Genomic DNA, 17734 nt, shown 5'->3' on the forward strand with positions numbered 1-17734 from the left:
CACTCAAAGGTTCACTAGGAGAAGATGGGAGTATGAGAAATAGATCTGGGGACTCTCAAAAGGAGGACAGGAAAAATAGTTTCCAGAGGGAGGTGGGAAGAGAAAAGAAGCAACCTCTGGAATTAATGGGAATGGAAACAGAAATGTGGAAAGCAACTTAGAATTCCAGTTGTGACTCAGTTTTGACCTAACTGATGGGGCAAGGGGCAGGAGAGAGTGGACAAAAGCAGCCACCATTACAAATTTGAAATAACCTGCCCCCACACATGCTCTGGTAGCAGGTAGTGACAAATCCCTGACAGCTGCCAGGTAACAGGAGTGTGTTGTTAAGAACCAGCTCCCAGAGCTCCCACTGGCTGATGGCTGCAGGAACCTGGGACTCCCAGAACTGTTCTGGGGAAATGCCCAGCTGCAGGGTGACACTTGTCTGTGTTGAAGGAACCCCCAAGCCAAGGCAGCAGCACACTGACACAGGAGAGCTCACTCACCTGCAGACGTATTAAACCATCTCTCAAACAAATCCTTAAGCCTTTTGTACTGCACCTCACCTGTTTACTTATTCCTCTTTTGGGGATGTACACCTGAGGTCAGACTATGGCCTGGTCCATGCTGCCTTTGTTCCCAAAACAAAAAACCCCAATGCACCAGGCAGAGCCTGCATTGTGTGTTCCAGCTCTGGGAGCTGAGGGACTGGTCCCCTGTGGTCGACACAGAGAGCAACATGAGGAGCAGCTGAGCCCTGTCCTGTTTCCTCCTTCACCTGGGAGGAGCACAGAGCAGCAGGAAGGAGCAAAGCCTGAAGGAGCACACATCAATATTAGTCATGGGAAGACAGGTCTTTTACAAACAGTATCAGCAATCACCACATCTCACTTTTCAGAACAGAACATGACAAGGAAGGCACATGCAAGAGAGCTGCACTAATCTAACACTGAGATAAGATTAAAACCAGGAGCAAAAAAAAAAAAAAAGAATATTTATGAGAACTTATAATTCAGTCAGCCATGTTGTGACACCTGCAATTTGATGCTCAGGCATTAAAGCACAGCCAAAAAAGCACAGTGCTTGCCACTGGCAGGTGGCATGTGGGCAGGTCACAGGTAGGAGCTGCCCCAAACACCACTACTGCACGTTTGCAACTACCTCACTTGGTCTGACAAGGGACTTGACCTCTCCAAATAGACTCTTTTTGTGAGTACAAAGGTACTGCAAGGAGGAGGAGACACCAAGAACTACAAGAACAGTAGGGCAATCAGTCATTTTCTCTCAAATTATACGGAAATAAAAATGAAGCAGGAAGAAAATGGTACCTCTGTCAAGGGTCTTGGTCTTCTTTCTACAACAAATTCTGTGTGGCAGAGCTCACAGTAACTTGTGTTGGAGGAGGATAACCATTTTTCCAGGCAGCTCTTGTGCACGGTGCCCAGTGTTCCTGTGCAGTCACATGGGGAAAGCAGTCCCTCCCCATTTCCACCTTCATGACAGATTCGACAGATGGGACCATCACTAAAGAGGCAGAATGAGAGACAAACAGAATGAAATCACAGTCAGAGCAGGCAGAACAACACTGCCATAGGGTCTGGTCCCACCAAGCCCCAGAAAGGCACATGAGCAGCAGGCAGTGTGTGGCACAGCATGCCAGGAGCCTGCTGCAGCAAGAAAGCACTCTCAGGGGACAATGGAGGTGCTCAGGACATTTCAGATACTTTAAAATCTGGAAGACCCATAACAACAAGAGAAGATGGCACATCAGCCTGGCCAGCTCAGCTGGCCCCAGAGGGGAGTGCAGTGCACATCCTGCAGTCTTCAGCTCTGCCCACAGTGGGCAGGGGCTGATACCAGACCCAACACCAAGCCTGAAGCACTCTTGCAAATCCAGACACTCACAGCAAAGCCAAATGACCCACACCAGTCACAGCATGCCCCAGCCACCTGCAGCTACTCCAGAGGCTGGCAGTCAGGTCACATTTACCACATCACCTACCCACGCTCAGCCCACCTCAGCCCTGCAGCCTGGGCTGAGCAGGAACTGCAAAAGGAACAGCAATATTTCAGGAGACAACTGAACTGACCCTGGAAGCTCACTTCCCCAAGAATACAATATATTTCACAGCAGGCATGCACCCAGAGCAAGGTCTCCAGCATACAAACCCTCTGCCCATCACTGCACAGTAACTCTCCAGCATCCTGTGGGCACACCCTGCCCAGACAGCAACTGCCCTGCAGAAATGCTTTGGGGCTTCAGGAACAACACCTCCTTGGCCACAAGTTCCAGCTACAGAATCACACAGAACCTCACAGAACCACAAATATCTACCAAAGCAACTAACAAATATTTTCAGAGACACTTGCAACCCTCCCCACAGGAGGCCTGAGCTGCTCATCACACTGAAAGCATCCATCTGTTCCCACAATATTCCTCACACCTTCAGCTGGCACCACTGACTGAACAATTAGTGCTACACCTTTCACTAGACCAACTTGCTCAAGGCCCCAGCCAACCTGGCCTGGAACGCTGACAGAGATGGGACATCCCAGCTGGCACCCCAAGGCACTGGTTTGCTAGCAGCCCTGTGCCACACATGCCAGCCCCGTGATGAGGATGTTCTGGGCTCCCTGGGAAGCCCCAGATGGCTGCAGACACCCCAGTTTGCTGTTCTCAGCAGTTCAGTTAATTTCTTCAGCATTCACCAATCACTGAGATAATTTAGGAAGAAAATGCTGGACAGCAGAGGCCCGGGGCAGGACTGCCTCCCCTGGACCATGGAAACCAGGCCCTCACTAGTATCTCACTTCCCACCTTCCAAACAGCCATTTCTTTCATACAGTTTTCCTATTACATCCACAGCTGCCCAGATTTGGGCATGTGAGAGAGGGTGAAAAAGGAACATCTTTGTTTCAAAGTCCCTATTGTAGGTTCTCTTGAAATCCAGGTGAGTGGTATCAAATAACTCCTTTTCCTAGGTACTGCTGACAGAACAAAAAAAGCCACACTGAACCCATATCATAGCTCACATTCAACTGCTATTCTGACTTCAAAAAACCCCACCTGACTACAGAAGTTTGTGGGATTGCAACACAACAGCCAAAGCAACCTTCAAAACCAGCAGCACCACCTCCATTAGTTTGCATAGAAAGCAAGGAGTGAGACATGGAAGCACAGTTCAAGGAAAAGGAGCACACTGGGGAAAAAGGTTGGTGGGACATAAGGGAAAGAGAAGAGCCAGCAAGGAAGTGCATGTCAGCTCACTAAAGGAGAAGCAAGATTCCTCAGGAGATCTCTACCACGGGAGACCTCTACTACTTTCAATTCAGTATTTAGCTGGTTTCATCCCAATTGGACTTCTATTCATATTTAGGGCTGCAAAGCAAATTACCCAATGTACACCACCCCCTTCTCACTGCCAAACATCACTGGTGAACCACTGACCCATGTTCTCTCCTCCTTTTTACATGCCTTTTATTGAGGGGATTTCTTCAGCCAAGACAATCCCTGCAAAAGGTGCAACAGGAGTCTGGGAAGGAGGTGGAAACTTCATCCTCAAAGATCCTGGAAACTACATCAGACAAAACTCTGAGCAGGCTTGCTCTGAAAGGAAGCTGGACCAGACATCCTATGGAATTCCCTTCCAATTTGAATTATTTGATGATTGTGCAACATTCATTGCCATAAAATGCTGTACCAGAACAGCGTGCACACAGAGCCCTAGTGACACAGACAGACAATTCCCTACAGCCTCCAGTGCTCTCATGCATCTGCCATTTCCTAAGAAAAGCACCTGTAAGTTATTTCACCCGTTCTCTTCCTGTTTGTGAAGTTTCATATTTCCAGAACATTACTATAACCTTGGCTATCAACAAACAATCCAAAATGAAAAAAAATTTGCTGACAGTGTGTGAAAAGAATTCTTATCAGACTTCATTTTCCTTCCTTCCTTTCCCCTGCCGGGTGGGCACCCGCTCACACTCCCCCATGATGCACACTCAGACACAGTTTTCCAGCAGGCTGAAGTCACCTGGGATTGCTAATTCAACATTCCAGTGCAGTCACGCTGCTCTTGGCTTTGCTGTGCTAAGTGCTGCTGACAAGGAAGACACTGAAACCCACTACCACAAGAAACAAACTGGTGTCCATGTAGAAACATAAGGAATCATTATGGGTTGACCCTAAACATGAAACCCTAAAAACATTAGGGTTTTAAAACCTGTTTCCAGGCAGTTTTCCCACACAATTATTACACCCCCACAAGTTCTAAAGGGTAAACAGCTTCTCACCCTATCTACTGCCAGAGAGCAAGTCCAGTTACTTTCACATTTTTATTGACCTGCTCCAGGTTTGCTGCAATTATGTTTGCCTCTATTCTCATCCAGCTTCCCTGCATCCCTCCCCCATGTCTGCAATCACTGCTTTTGTATCATACAAATGTTTGACCAAACTCATTGAAACAAGTAACAGCTGTTCAGACAGGATTTCTGAACACAAAATGTGACAGCTCTCAGTAGATGGACTGAACAATGCTGCCAAATGTCTTCTACTCTGGAAGCTACTCAAAATAAATGACAAGAAGTCGCATCAGGAGGAGTCTGAGCTAGTGAAGCTGCCACGTGTCCCCTCTAGCAATAGCTGGATGGGGTAGTTCCTGCAACACAAACACCGTCCCCTCCCTGCGGCTGAAGATCAACACCACCACGCCTTCGCTCCATGGACGTTCCTGAACGAGGGCTGAGCTCCCCATGCCCAGCACAGTGCCCGGGAGCACGGCCCGGGCTCAGCCCCCGAGGCCGGGAGCGCAGCGCGGGCGGAGGCGCTGCCCGCGCCCTGAGGGCGGCAGGAGCCCGGCTCAGGGCCCTGGGAGCGGCCGGCCCCGAGCAGTCCCGCCCGCCATCAGCGCCCCGCAAACTCCTTCACACAACGAGACTCTGCTGTCTCCCTGCCCCCGAGCCAGAGGAAGGGCCCAGCCGCGGCTCCGAGCCCGTCCCTGCAGCAGCCTCACCTCTGGGCGCCCAGCGCCTTGATGACGGTGGAGAGGAGCCGGCCGTCCTTGGCCGTGACCTGCGTGATGTACTGAGGGCGGCCCATGTCCGACTCCTCCACAGACTTGGACAGGGCAGCGCTGCCCGGGCAGTCGCACAGGGAGCCGGGGAGGTGGCAGCAGTCGCCTGTCGTCATGGCAGCTCTGGGCCCCGCTGTCCCGGGCCCGGCACCCGGGAGACCTGCAGGAACAGCACCGCAGTCAGAGCCGGAACCCCGGAACCCCCAACCCCTCACGGTCCTCCAGCCCCACTCGCGCCAGCAGCGCCCCGGGCCCCAACACACGCGAGTTTTTTGTGTCTTCTGTCCCCTTTAACAGGCTTTGTGAGGCTGCCTTACCATAACATTAAGGCTCCAAGTGTTCTACTTACATAACTTACCATCAGAATTGCAAATCTGCCTTTCCCAGAGAGAATTCCTGGTAACCACCCTTTAACCTGATGAAACCTTTCAAACTAAATGTGCTGATGATACAGAGATGGGGAAGGCAACCAGAAGCCCCATGGGCCTGTGCTGCTCTGGCTACAGCCATCCTGAAAACTTACATTCGTACTCTCCATAAATACAGCAAAGTTTCACCTGAACAGGGCACCTAAACCAGTTTAGGTGGCTGGGCTCAGGAGGCCCTTCTCAGCTGCCTTCAGAAGCTTCCTGAGCACTTGAAGGACTGTCCAAGCACAAAAGGCTCTCCCATCCCATCTTTGATGTTTTTTCTCCTTATTTCATTGAAGAAATACACATGCTCCCATTTCTACATCCGCTGTGGTACATCCCAGCAGTGAATGTGTGGACATGGACATCCCAAAACCATCAAAAATGCTCCTTGGGAAGGGCACCAGGCCAGCCTGACTCCTTTCCCTTTCAACTGTTCAGACCATCCATGACTTTCACAAGAGTCACTTACAAACAGCAAAGCACACCAGCACATTTTCAACATTCACCCAGCAAAGAGAAGACACAGAACAAACAGCAAATGCAAGAAATGGAGAGAAGGTGCAGAGAAAAGCCCAATATGGCAAACCAGGAGCTGGCTCTGATGAGCCACATGTGGAAAGGAGAGCTCTCTGCCTTTGAGGTAAGGCAGCAGCTCACCCAAGCTGCCAGAAACAGCCAGTTCCTCCCTGGCCAGGGTGTCTCATCCCCAAAATAGGGTATGCTCTGCAGATTTAGAAAAATCCTGGTTTTGCCAATCGCCTTTAACCTGGTCACTGAGAGGCAGCTGTGCAGAAATAAAGAGCTGAGGTTACAGTGAGTCACACTGAACACAATCCAACAACATTGTACTGCTGGTAAAACCAAAATCCCTGTGTCTGTAAACAGGACTGCCTTATGTAAGGCACGCACAGTAATCCCTGTGCACCAGCACTGCTGGGATCAGAGCTGGAATGCTGCCTCATCCTGGTGGCTGGATTTCAAGATGAAATAAATCCATAAAAGAAGTTCAAATGAAAGCAATAAAAAGGAAAAAAGGGGAGGAATAAAAGGAAATAAAACAACCACAGCCCCAAATAAGATATATAAAAACAATTAGGTTTGTTACATTTTGGGGGAGTGGGGGGAATCGGCAATCCTTGCCTCCTGGGGGTAGGAGCCAGCAAACAAATCTTCACCATCTCATCCAAGGAAAGGTTTTTGTTTTGAGATCTCTGAGGACAACAGGAGTCAAACATTCTCATGAAACTGCAGTTCTGTCAGGTTCAACTAAGCCAAAATCTAACAAAAATAACTAAAGAAAATAAGGGCTTGTTCCTGGCTGGAGGCTTGGCCACACTACAGAGGAAAAAAGCCAAAAAGCTGGTACAAGAACATGATGCTTGAAGCCCTGAAAACACTCATTTGGGTAAGCAGAAGCGCTTTGTCACGTCTTGGAAATTGAGCAACTCACACAACCAAGGGCTTCATGTGTCAGGACAGCTTCCTTCACGTACACGCATTCAAGAGGGAGAGAGCCCTTCTCTGGTGTCTCACAACCAGATCCCAAGGATTCCCTCACTTTACAGAATAGTTTCTAACATCTAATAGAAGACTTTCTAATCTCTTTTTCAAAGCTGCTCTTGATAACTATCTGTAATCCTTCCTTCACATCTGAGCAGCAATAAGCTTGAGCTTGTGGGCAGGTCAATCTTCTTCAGCATGAACTTGAATCTTTTCATCAATTTAAAAATTAACTTGATAGACTCAGCCTCTCTCTCCACCTGTGCAAAGAACACACAGAGTTAGAGCTACTTTTCTTATTTCTCCTCCTCAAAGAAAAGGCTACAAACTCTCCAGCTGCAAGGAGCAAAAAGTAAGATGACAAATGCTATTGGAATTACTTAAGTCAGCTGTCCCGCAAATTAAGGAGTTCTATAAAATTAACAACCTCTTACTGAAACAAGCATGAGAAGATATATGCTTTTAATAAAAAGGTCAGTTCCATTTGTTTGGCCAAAATGTTGTTTATTTTAAAGTTCAGAGGAAAAAGTCCATTCTGCATACTGGAATAAAACTGCCCTCACTGACTGTGTCCTGGAAGTATTTATACTGAGGCTCTTTGTGCTCCACATCTGACAGACACAGGCAGCCCCATGGCCTTGCCCCAGGGCTCTGTTGGGGCTGGAAGGGAATGGCCACCCTGCTGTTCTTCAGGAAATGCACAGGTTTCTGTTACGAGTTATTTGGTGTTTCCTTGTCAGGGTCCAGCCCAGGGTGGAACCTGAAGTCATTGCTTTAATATCTGACTCATGCCATTCAGCAAATATGAAGGAAAAGCAGCAAGATTTTCATGGTTAGTAAAGAAGTAACTGAAATCCAAAGACAACATCTGCAGTGCACTCAGGTCCAGTTGCATACCCAGTGGAACATGAACCATGGTGTACAGCCAAGTCAGTCCCTTTCCTGATCCCTGAAGGATCAGCACATCAACACAGCCTTCTCTCACAATAGTCAACAGCTCATCCAGCCCAAACCCAGTGTTCACAGAATCATTCAGGTTGGAAACAGCCTTTGAAATCATCTCGTCCAACTGCTCCCCCAGCACTGCCAAGCCCAACACAAAGCCATGTCCCCAAGTGCCACATCCACAGTTTTTAAAGCCCTGCAGGGATGGTGATTCCACCACTGCCCTGGGCAGCCTGTGCCACTGCCTGACCACACATTCCATGATGGAGTTTTTTCAGCCCAAACCTCCCCAGTACAATTTGAGGTTGTTTCCTCTCTTCCTGTCACTGATTTCCTGGGAGAAGTGAATGACCCCCACCTAGCTGAACTCTCCTTTCAGGGAGTTTTGCTGAGCAAGAAGGTCCCCCCAAACTTCCTTTTCTGAACAGTCAGCTCCCTCAGCCACTCATCATCAGATCTGTGCTCCAGCCCCTTCCCCAGCTCTGTTTACAGCAGAAACATCAAAATCTCAGTGTGAGAAGCAAGACCCAAACAGCTGGTTTGAACCACACACTGTATTTTTTCTAAGCACCTGTGTTTTCTGAGCCCATTCCTTGGGGATACATTTCTTGCACACATTTTTTAAAAAAGTCTCAGAGACACTAGGTTTGTTATCAACATCCCTTCTGCTGCCAGTTAGACATTACCAAATAAATGGGAAGGCTCTTCTCAGCAACATTTTGCATCCTCAGCTTCTGAGCAGATCCAGAATATAAAGGGCTGAGTTTGTAGATAATTACTCAAACTGAAAAGAACCCAAACCCTGTCTGTGGAAAGCTGTCTCAGAAGAGTGAATTCTGCACTAGAATTCCAAAACTAACACGTGTGACAAAATGAGTCAGTCCCTGAAGAGCAGCTTGTGCTCTGTCACTCCCCAAAGCAGAGACCAGGCTGGTGCAAGATCCTGCTCCATGGCTTAAGTGAAACACACCTGCAAGACACTCTCCCTTGCCAGTCCCCAAGCACTGCAATGAGATTTGTAAAAGGGCAATGAGGTGGGCAAAACCCCCTCAAAAGACTGCAGAGATCTGGTCGGACCAGTGCTCTCCATGCAGGAGATGTGCCCAGCAGAGGTAAGCAGGAGTCAAGGAGCTAAAAGGTCCCCCAGCTCTGCTCTCCATATTTGACTTTGAAGATGGATGAAACAGTTATTTCTCCCAGACAGGGAAACCACAGCACACCAGATGAACATCTGGATCAAAGCCACAAAAGGAAAAGCACAATCAAGATCAGAATGACAGCAGGAAAGGCTTCAGCCAAATGATGGCAGTAATGGGGACTGCCAGGGGCAGGTTGAGGCCTGTCCACTATCAATATCCCAACCAGTGTAAAGCCTTGGAGCAATCCTGTGGCTTTGATAGGATCCAGAGCAAACCTGCTCTGGTGCAGAGTGTAGGCACCAGCTCCTGAGCAGATTGGCTTCCCTGGGACATCTCCATCAAACAACACCCAACACTGAGGCTGCCAGCAGCCAGCTCTGCTCCCCTCACTGAGCAACCCATTGCCCTGACTGCTGGAACCCAGCCCTGGTCCCTCACCCATGGTCCCGCAGAGATAACCAAGCTGTGCAGCCAACACAACCCACCCATCTGTACACAAGGGCTTCTTTTATTTTTAGCAGGTAACCCATTCACTGATGGCAAATCAGAGCTCTGACCCCTCCTCACATGAGCTGATGTTTAAGCCTGGGTGCAAAGCTTCCCAGCCTGCTTTCCAAAGCCCTTTTAGCCACTTTGGGCACACAGACACTGAGTTTTCTAATCATATGATCCTGCAAATGTCACCAGTGAACTGAAGATTTTCAGTTGCTAAAGGGCATTTCCTAACATTAGTGCTTTCCTTTTCATCACTAAAACTGGATTTCCCAAATCCTGGGCCCTACAACCATGTGAACATCTCTCTCCATCTCGAGGGAGACCGTACAAAGAATTGCTTGCTGCACACATCCAAGCACCTGCTCTCACACAGCTGATGCACATCTCCCCATGGCCCAGGGTCAGTCCCAGGTGTGCAGCACCCCCTCCAGTACCAGTTCTGCCTACGGAGGCACCAGCCTCACCAGGGTACCTGTGGCTCTGTGCTCTGGCTTAGGGGCAGGGCATCCCCTTCTCCACATCTGGCCTCCACAGCCTCACACCCAAGATCACACACCTACGGCTGCCACCAGAGATACAGATGGGATGAGTGGCCTGAAGTGCTCCCTGGTACTGTTCAAAGGTTGTCTAAGTGGTTTAATCTAAAGAAAACCAAAACAAAACAAACAAAACCAACCGACCAACCAAACAACAACAACAAAAACAAAAACCAAAACACAAAAACCCCAAACCATCTCCCCCCCACCAAGAACCAGACCCACACTGGGCTTTGTTTTCAGTTTTGTTTGTTTAAACATACTTTCTGCTGAGGGTTGAAAGCCACAGTATTATTTTGTTCGTTATTAAAAATACACTATTTTATACATCAACTGACTCCCCAAAGTCACCCTGCAGGTCTCCCATGTAACACCTTAAAAGTACTCAAAAAGCCAGCTCAGGATCTGCCCCCAACTGAGCCATCAGCAACTCTTCCCAATGCTCAGGGCCTGGGAGGAAATCTCATTATTCCTGTGCTCAGAAGTCACCTGAATACAACAGCCCTAAAGTCAGGGTGCAAGGAGCCCTGTCCCGTGAGAAAAGTGACACAGCATTTTATGGCATATGCCTCAATATTCAATAAAATATCTGATGCCATCTGAAGCAACAGCTTCTAAAACATCTTAAAATTTGGTAAATAACAAAGGGGAAAGCATTTCACTCCCCAGGAGCTTCTCTATTTCTGCCCCGCTTGCAGCATTTGGCTGAAGGAGATGCTGTAAAAACTTCAGCCACAACTTGCTCTTCAGAGGATGCCAGTGGAGCAATGCTGTGAGTCAGAGCCAGGGGACAGCCCTGACCCTGGGCTCAAAACAAATCCCAAAAAGCAAGGGGAAAAAATAAGCAAGGCACAACGTTCTGGGAGCTTGGGAACCTTCTGATAAAACTTCACACCAGGAAACTCCTCCTACACCTCCAACAGCAAAAGCTTTGGGCTGACTCCAGAGGCTCACCTGCCTCATCCCTGGGGCAGAGTTTAAAATCAAATGCTCCAAGTCTAACCCTGTAATGCTCAGGAGGAGGCCAGAAGCTCAGAGGACACAGCCTTTCTGGACTCCTGTGTTTGTCACATTGGTACATGACCACAGCTCACCTGGCTGGGCTGCCTCTCCACTATTTCAAACACTCACTTGCTAACTCAAGGCTTCACTCACTGGCTGCTGCTGCTGGGGACAAACAATCATAACTTCTCTATATTCAGAAACTATTTAGACATATTCTAGAAGCTCTCTGAAGTCTTGTTATTTAGATTATGGCAAATGAGTTTGCAGACACAGATGAAGAGACAGTCTTCCACTTCCATTTTTTCTGAGGAGACATGCCAGCATCTGAGTTCTATTCCCCAAGCAAAATACTGCAGCAAGCCTTGGTGATCAATAATTGCTGTTTTCCAAAGCCAACATCCACACACACCCCTCCTCTTCAAAACATCAGTATATTGGATTCACTTCTGCAGGAGTTTCACTTCATCTCCACGTGCTGAAGCAATGGAAAACTGTTGGCTGGCAAAGAGGAAGGTCCTGAAGGCTCCTGTGGGTCTTGGTGGGGCTCCCAGCAGGTGAGAACCCCAAGCTTCAAACAAGGCCAAAGGCATGGGTCTCGTGTGGATACAGCAGAACTGCAACACAGCAGAGCTCCCTTCATTTCAGGGTACCTGTCGTGTTGTTCACCCACTGTTCTTCACACAAGTTTTCTTCATTGCATAATAAAGTTACTCAATATTCAAAAAGAAGCAAAAGGTTCAAGCTTAGATGTTGAGAAAAAAAAAAAATCAGTATAAAAAGAGGAAGCCTAAAGGACGATTTTTTTCTTGCTGTGCTTGAGAACAATTAGGCTGCATGCTACAGCTGGAATGCCAAAATGAACAAAGTTATCTCAGCTCTTTTGAGACTTGCTATCTGCCACAAGGCCGTATGAAAGGAAAGTTTACTGCACTTTGATTACCAACATCTGGAAAAACGAATTGCAACATTAGAAGAAAATTCTTTGCAGAGGGTACCTCCAATCAAAATTCAGTCATTTTAATAACAAGTTTCATAAGGGAACAACCAAAAACCAGCTGGGGCATGAGGAACACCTGTGACTCCTCTGAGGATTCAAAAGACATCAGCTTTTAAAGATGAACAGCAGCACAACCCACTACATAATGCAACTGCAGAGTCTCTGTACCCACATCCCTCTGCATTTTATCACTCTTTCCAGGGAAAGAAAGATGCATTAAAAAGACTTGAAACTGAAACCATGAACCAGGGTGGAAAAAAATGTATTATCATGCCTACAAAACAATTCTTGCAGAGGGCTGTCCATCACTGGGGACAACAGCCAGCCCAGCAGACACAAGCACAGCCCTGCCCTGCTAAGGGACCATAGCTGTGTGGCCTCACATCTCTCTGCACCCACGTGCTTTACAAAACACCAGCAGCAGACACTTCTGTTCCCAGCCCTACTGCTCCAGCGAGCTCCTCTTTAAACAGAGGCAGCCCCTGCAGCAAGGTCAAAGCTCAAGTGCTCCCCAGTCCTGCACAGTCCCTTGCCAGGCAGTTGCAGTTTGTTCACAACAAATGGATTTTCCAGCTATGCTTAATACCTCAGGAAACAGAATTTAGGTGTAGCAGTAACACATGCACCAGATCAAGACTGCAGTGCCCACACACCACAGAACTGGTCAGTCCCTCAAAGGGCACGACTCAGGAGGATGCGAAACATTATTTCAGCACTGGGAAGCCCAGGTCAGAAAGAACATGCATTCTCCCCAGTGTCTTCCTTCTTGGTTTATAAAGCACCATTTACACTGCTGTACAGATAACAGCACTGTGCTTGGAGATGAGCTGAGCTGGAACAATCCACAGCAAAGGCGGTGCAGCCCTGCCTGCCCCGATGCTCAGGGAGCCGCTGCACGAAGCCAGGCACACACTCAGCCCCCAGGAGACATTTCATCTGCAATTTAACTTCACTATTTCTATTTTTCAACCTAGCTGTATCACAAATCTCTTCAGGATGTTCAGCTTTCAAAGAGCTTTCCAGCAAAGGCACCACCAGAGGTAGCGTGTGAGTCACCAGAGCTGCAGAGCAGACAGACACCCAGCGAGAGCATGGCCATGGCCAGCCAGAGAGGAGGAGGCACTGACCCCAGCCAGCAGCACCCCTGCCTCCCTTCTGCCCACTCCTTACTGCTTCCCTCCTCAATCCTCAAGTGAAACTTCAGAATTGCTATCTGTGCTGCAAAACTCTCTCAGTTCAGTTTGCAATGTTTTGCTTAGGCTGCATTTTTAGTTTTTCTGGACACAGGCCTTGTCTGATTTGTCTGCAGGGAAGCACAAGAAAAACTGGGAGGAAATAAATTGAAAACAGTCCAGAAATGAAGTTTACCTTTCCCCTCCCACCATTCTCAAATCTAACCCCAAAAAGCTTTCAGCTGAAACAGAACTAAAGCTCTCAAAGCTTTGAACAAAGCCTGTTCAAGCCAAGACTACATGAGCTTGGTGTGTTCTCCTTTTTGCAGAAAAGTGCTTTAGAAGATAAGTTTGATTTGTTTGTACTTTTATTTCCTGAGCCAGTGCTGCTCCCTGTCCCTTGTTTCCTTTTTTTAGGAACTGGAGGAAAATGTTTCCTTCAGCTTTGATCACTAATTTTGTGACAACTGATTATAATTGCAACTCCTCTTACAGCACTTCTGTCTTTGAGGTTAACCACACAAAATCACGTCAGGTTCTAAAAAGTTTCGTTAGAATTGCTACAAAAAATCTGGAATAAAACTTACAGATGCCTATCTATTTGAAACGGGGGCAAATGACAGATTCCAAACTGTAACACCCTTCTAGAGAGGCCTGGGCCAGGAAAAGTATTTGCAAGGCAGATGGGTAGGAAGAGCTGCAGGTCAGTACAGCTCCTGTTGGGCTGCTCCCTTCACTGGAGGATGCACAGGGTTCAGTCCCTGCCCCAGGACATGCCAGCAGTCCCTGCTTTCAGGATGTTGTCATTCTGCACTTCACCTTCAGTGCTTAGGGCTCTCACAGGCTGTCACTGCACAGCAGGAGAGGCACATTCCATCCCCAGGAAAGGTACACAAGACCCTGAGACACTCAGTAGTGACTTCCCTACTTTCACCCAGTAAGATGAGCCACCAAAAGCTCTCCCAAACCAGCTGCACTGGGGAACCCCATCTCCCAGCTGAGCTGCATTGCTGCTGCAATGAGCTACAGCTGAGCTGGTCTACTTACAACAAAGATGGCACAAAGACACAGGTTCCAGGGAACAGCTGCTACAGCTGGAGCTGGAGACAGAACAAGACCAGGACTGGAGAGGTGGAGATCCTGCTGTTTACGTGCATGACATGAACTGTGCTGATAAGCCATGAATTTGATAAGCCACACTCGATAAGGCTCGGCACAGATTAATGCGTCACTTCAGCAGCCAGCAAAGCTGATGTACAGACTTTGTGGAGACCCACTGGCCCACCCTGGCTGGGTGCTGCACTCCTTCCCTTCACAGAAAGCACTCCCAGGGCTTTACCTCATGGCTGTGTGCCCAGGTGTCACTCACTGAGACGTGCCCAGAGCACTTCCAAGAGGACAAGAGTCAGTAACTGAGACCATTTCTCTACTGAGGGAAAGGCTGGAGCTCAGAGCAGGCAGAAGCATAAGGTTAACCAGAGTAAATTAGACTGGGAGGGAGAAGAGACACACCAGCTCAAACTTCAGTCTAGAAGGGAAAACAAACTAGTTTGGAAAGAGAAACTCTGAAATCTCCAAATATCCAAAGCTAAGTCAAAGGCAAGTGGAGAAAAAATGAACTTATCATGTAGTTTATAGTTCAGAATGCTGGATTCCTCCCTTCATTCTCTAAGAAAAGCTTCTGCGGTCTTAGTGTGAAAAACCAAGATATTTTAAACAATAGTGAAACAAGTCCCCAAGTGCTCATTTTGCTTTGTGCCTCTACCTGCAGAAGTACTACAAAGTCCCACCCTGAGGACTTGCAACAGTCCCTCAGACTCACAGAGTCTCAGAGCCCATACCAGGCTCAGCTTGCCATGGATGCATTTTGACTTTGCTGTTTCAAGGAAACAGTGCTTACTTCCTTCCAGGGAAACATGGTGTGCTACACTTGCTTGATGCAGGCCAGCAGCAATCAGCTGGAAGAGGAAAGGGCCTCTCCCAGCATCCAGGAAGGCAAGAACTCTGTGGGAAGCTGCTCACAGTCAGTGCATTTAGCTCTGCTCATCTGCATGGCCCCTTGGCGTCCAGCACAGCGTGACCTCACCCTGCAGCCTGTGCAATCCACAGCAAAACAGAGCAAGCACATCCAGAATGAGGAACATTAGTTCGGATGCCATTTTCTGTTTCCACTTAGGCAGTCGTGCTGATCAGCTAACCACACACAGACACCCCAGCTATATAGCTGGTATAGAGTGTCCATGAACTGCACATTAGGGTCACACTTGGCCATTCCCTGTGCCACCTGCTCTATTCTTGGCAGTTGACACTTCCCTACTGGTGCAGGCTGCCTGCAACGCTCCCCTGTGTGTGCTTGGGGGGAATCAGACCTTCTGTCCTCAACTAGAATTATTAAATTCACTGTCACAGTGCATATGACAAAGGGATTTTAGAGTCCCAGCTCCCTTCCCTTTGAGCCTCTGTTTCTGATGGGTGACACACCATCACAGCTTCAAACACACCTGAAAAACCAGGGCACTTCCAGCCTCCAAGCACTCCCCTGCATAATCCTTTGGAGATGCAGAAAAGTGTTCAAACACTTTAGCTTTGGAAAGCCAAGACTAACATCCAGCTGTTCAGAGGATTGTACTGTGCACGTGGGAGTGGCAGCCAAGCAGGGCTTTATGTCCCCACAGCCAAAGCAGCTGCCAACCACAGTGACATCACAGGCATTCTCAACCAGAACCTGGAAAAAGGTCAAGAAAGTGCTAGAAACTGCATCAGAAGGGAAAGACACAGAGATAAATGCTTGTTGGAAGGAGAGTTGAGCAAGAGAATGAGAGTGCCAAGGAAAATGAAGGGCTGGTAATAGAGAGGGTTAAGAGAGGAATAGAAACAGTCCCTTAGGGATGAGCAAATAAAGGCCACAGGGCTGGATGAGAATCACATCCCCACTGACAGATCTTCATCACACACATCAGGGCAGGGACAGAACACTGAATACAAACAAGCAGAATAAAAAGCCACAGCTGCTTCGGATAACCCTGACACTTCCAGCTCACCATCATCATCCCCAATATGCAACACCTCACCTGCCTGCCTGCAAAATTCGAGCTCTGCTCAGCTCCCTCCAACAGGACAACAGCCTAAACTCTCCTCGGTCCAGCAGCACCATGCAGTGCAGAGCTATCACCCCATGCCTTGGTGGCACCATTTCTGAGGGCACTACACGCAAGCAACTTCACACTCCAGAAGCCTCCAAGACCACTGCATGGCGTTCTGGTTTTAATCTTGGTCCCCCCACCAGATCTCGATACAACAAGAGCAATTTTATTGCTCTTGTGTTTGAGACTGCAACAAAAACGCTTCCCATGTCACAATCACCTTCCCGTACAAGAGCCACAGGCTTGTCCCTTGGGTAAATCCCACAAACCAGTAGTTCTGGCCTGTCACAATCGGCTCAGAAACCTGAGTTTAAGCGAGCAGAAAGTTCAAGACTGCCAGTTTATGTAAAGTCCATTGCAAACCCTAAGCTTACACCACGGAGGAAAGCAGCTGCTGCTCCAGAACAGGACTGCAGCAACTTCTTCAGCTGCGCTGTGACACCGAGCTCGTTCTCTTGGGAAATCTCTGCACACGAGGCAGCGTGGCTGTGTGATCAGGAGGCAAAACAGGCACCAGAACGCTCCCAAACATGTGAAAAAAAAGGTACGGGAGCCCAGAGGCAAAGAAAACTTTTCCTAATCACTGCTCACACCCAGGGAAGAAGAATCTAATGAACAAACAGCGCTTCTCAAACCTCCGGCACTTCTGTCGCTGCTGCTGTTTGTACGCGACAGCCCCGGCGCTCCCGGGGGGCAGTGGCGGCCCGGCCCGGCCCGGCTCGGGTCCGCCCAGCCCAGCGCAGCCCGGCCCGGCCCGGCAGAGCCGCGGCTCAGGCGCGGGGCCCCGCACAGCGAACACGGCGCAGTCCGTACCGGCGGCAGCGTCTCGCACGGGGCCCGTGCGGGCAGCGGGGCCGGCGGCAGCCGCTCCGGGGGCGAGGCCCCGAGACCTGCAGCGCGGCTCCGGCTCCCCAGCACGAGCGGCGCCGCACACCGGGGCCACCCCTCGGCGGGGACACCGGGAGGGCTGTCAGGGCTCCCGGGCCCGCCCGCCTCGGCCCGGCCGGGACGCCGCTGCCGCGGCCGCAGCCCCGCGCCGGAGCGCTGCCCGGGCCGGTGGGCGCGGCGCGGGGCGCGGGGCCGGCCCGGCCGCCCCCCCCGTCCGGTACCTGCGCTCCCGGCGCCCGCGGCCCCTCAGCGCGGCGCGCGCCGCCCCAGCGCCGGCTGCGGCGGCCGCCGGGCCCCGCCCCCCAGCGCTCGCCCGCCAATCCCCGCCAGTACCGCTCTGACGTAGCTCCCGAACGTCCAATGGACTGCGGGTAACCCGCCGGCGTAGCAACGCGACCCCGCTGGCAACAGCCGGCGGCCAATGGCAGCCCCGCAGCCACGCCCCGC

General features: G+C 49.6%; 1 protein-coding gene across 2 annotated transcripts in view; it reads right to left on the reverse strand.

Moving 5' to 3' along the window:
- Window positions 1–17528, reverse strand: part of MARCHF2 (membrane associated ring-CH-type finger 2) — a 36025-nt gene extending 18497 nt beyond the window's left edge. Inside the window, exons 1-3 of one of the 2 annotated variants that reach the window (XM_063160777.1) lie at window positions 17509–17528; window positions 4995–5214; window positions 1311–1506 (exon numbers count right to left, since the gene is read on the reverse strand). In XM_063160777.1, the coding sequence (XP_063016847.1) occupies window positions 1311–1506; window positions 4995–5170 (372 nt within the window). In that variant the 5' untranslated portion in view covers window positions 5171–5214; window positions 17509–17528. Of the gene's footprint in view, window positions 1–1310; window positions 1507–4994; window positions 5215–14303; window positions 15451–17508 lie in introns of those variants that run through there. The other variant, XM_063160776.1, reaches the window with a different exon arrangement.
- Between the last annotated feature and the right edge of the window lie 206 nt (window positions 17529–17734).

This window comes from Melospiza melodia, chromosome 7 (genome assembly GCF_035770615.1).
Source record: "Melospiza melodia melodia isolate bMelMel2 chromosome 7, bMelMel2.pri, whole genome shotgun sequence".
Classification (NCBI taxonomy): domain Eukaryota; kingdom Metazoa; phylum Chordata; class Aves; order Passeriformes; family Passerellidae; genus Melospiza; species Melospiza melodia.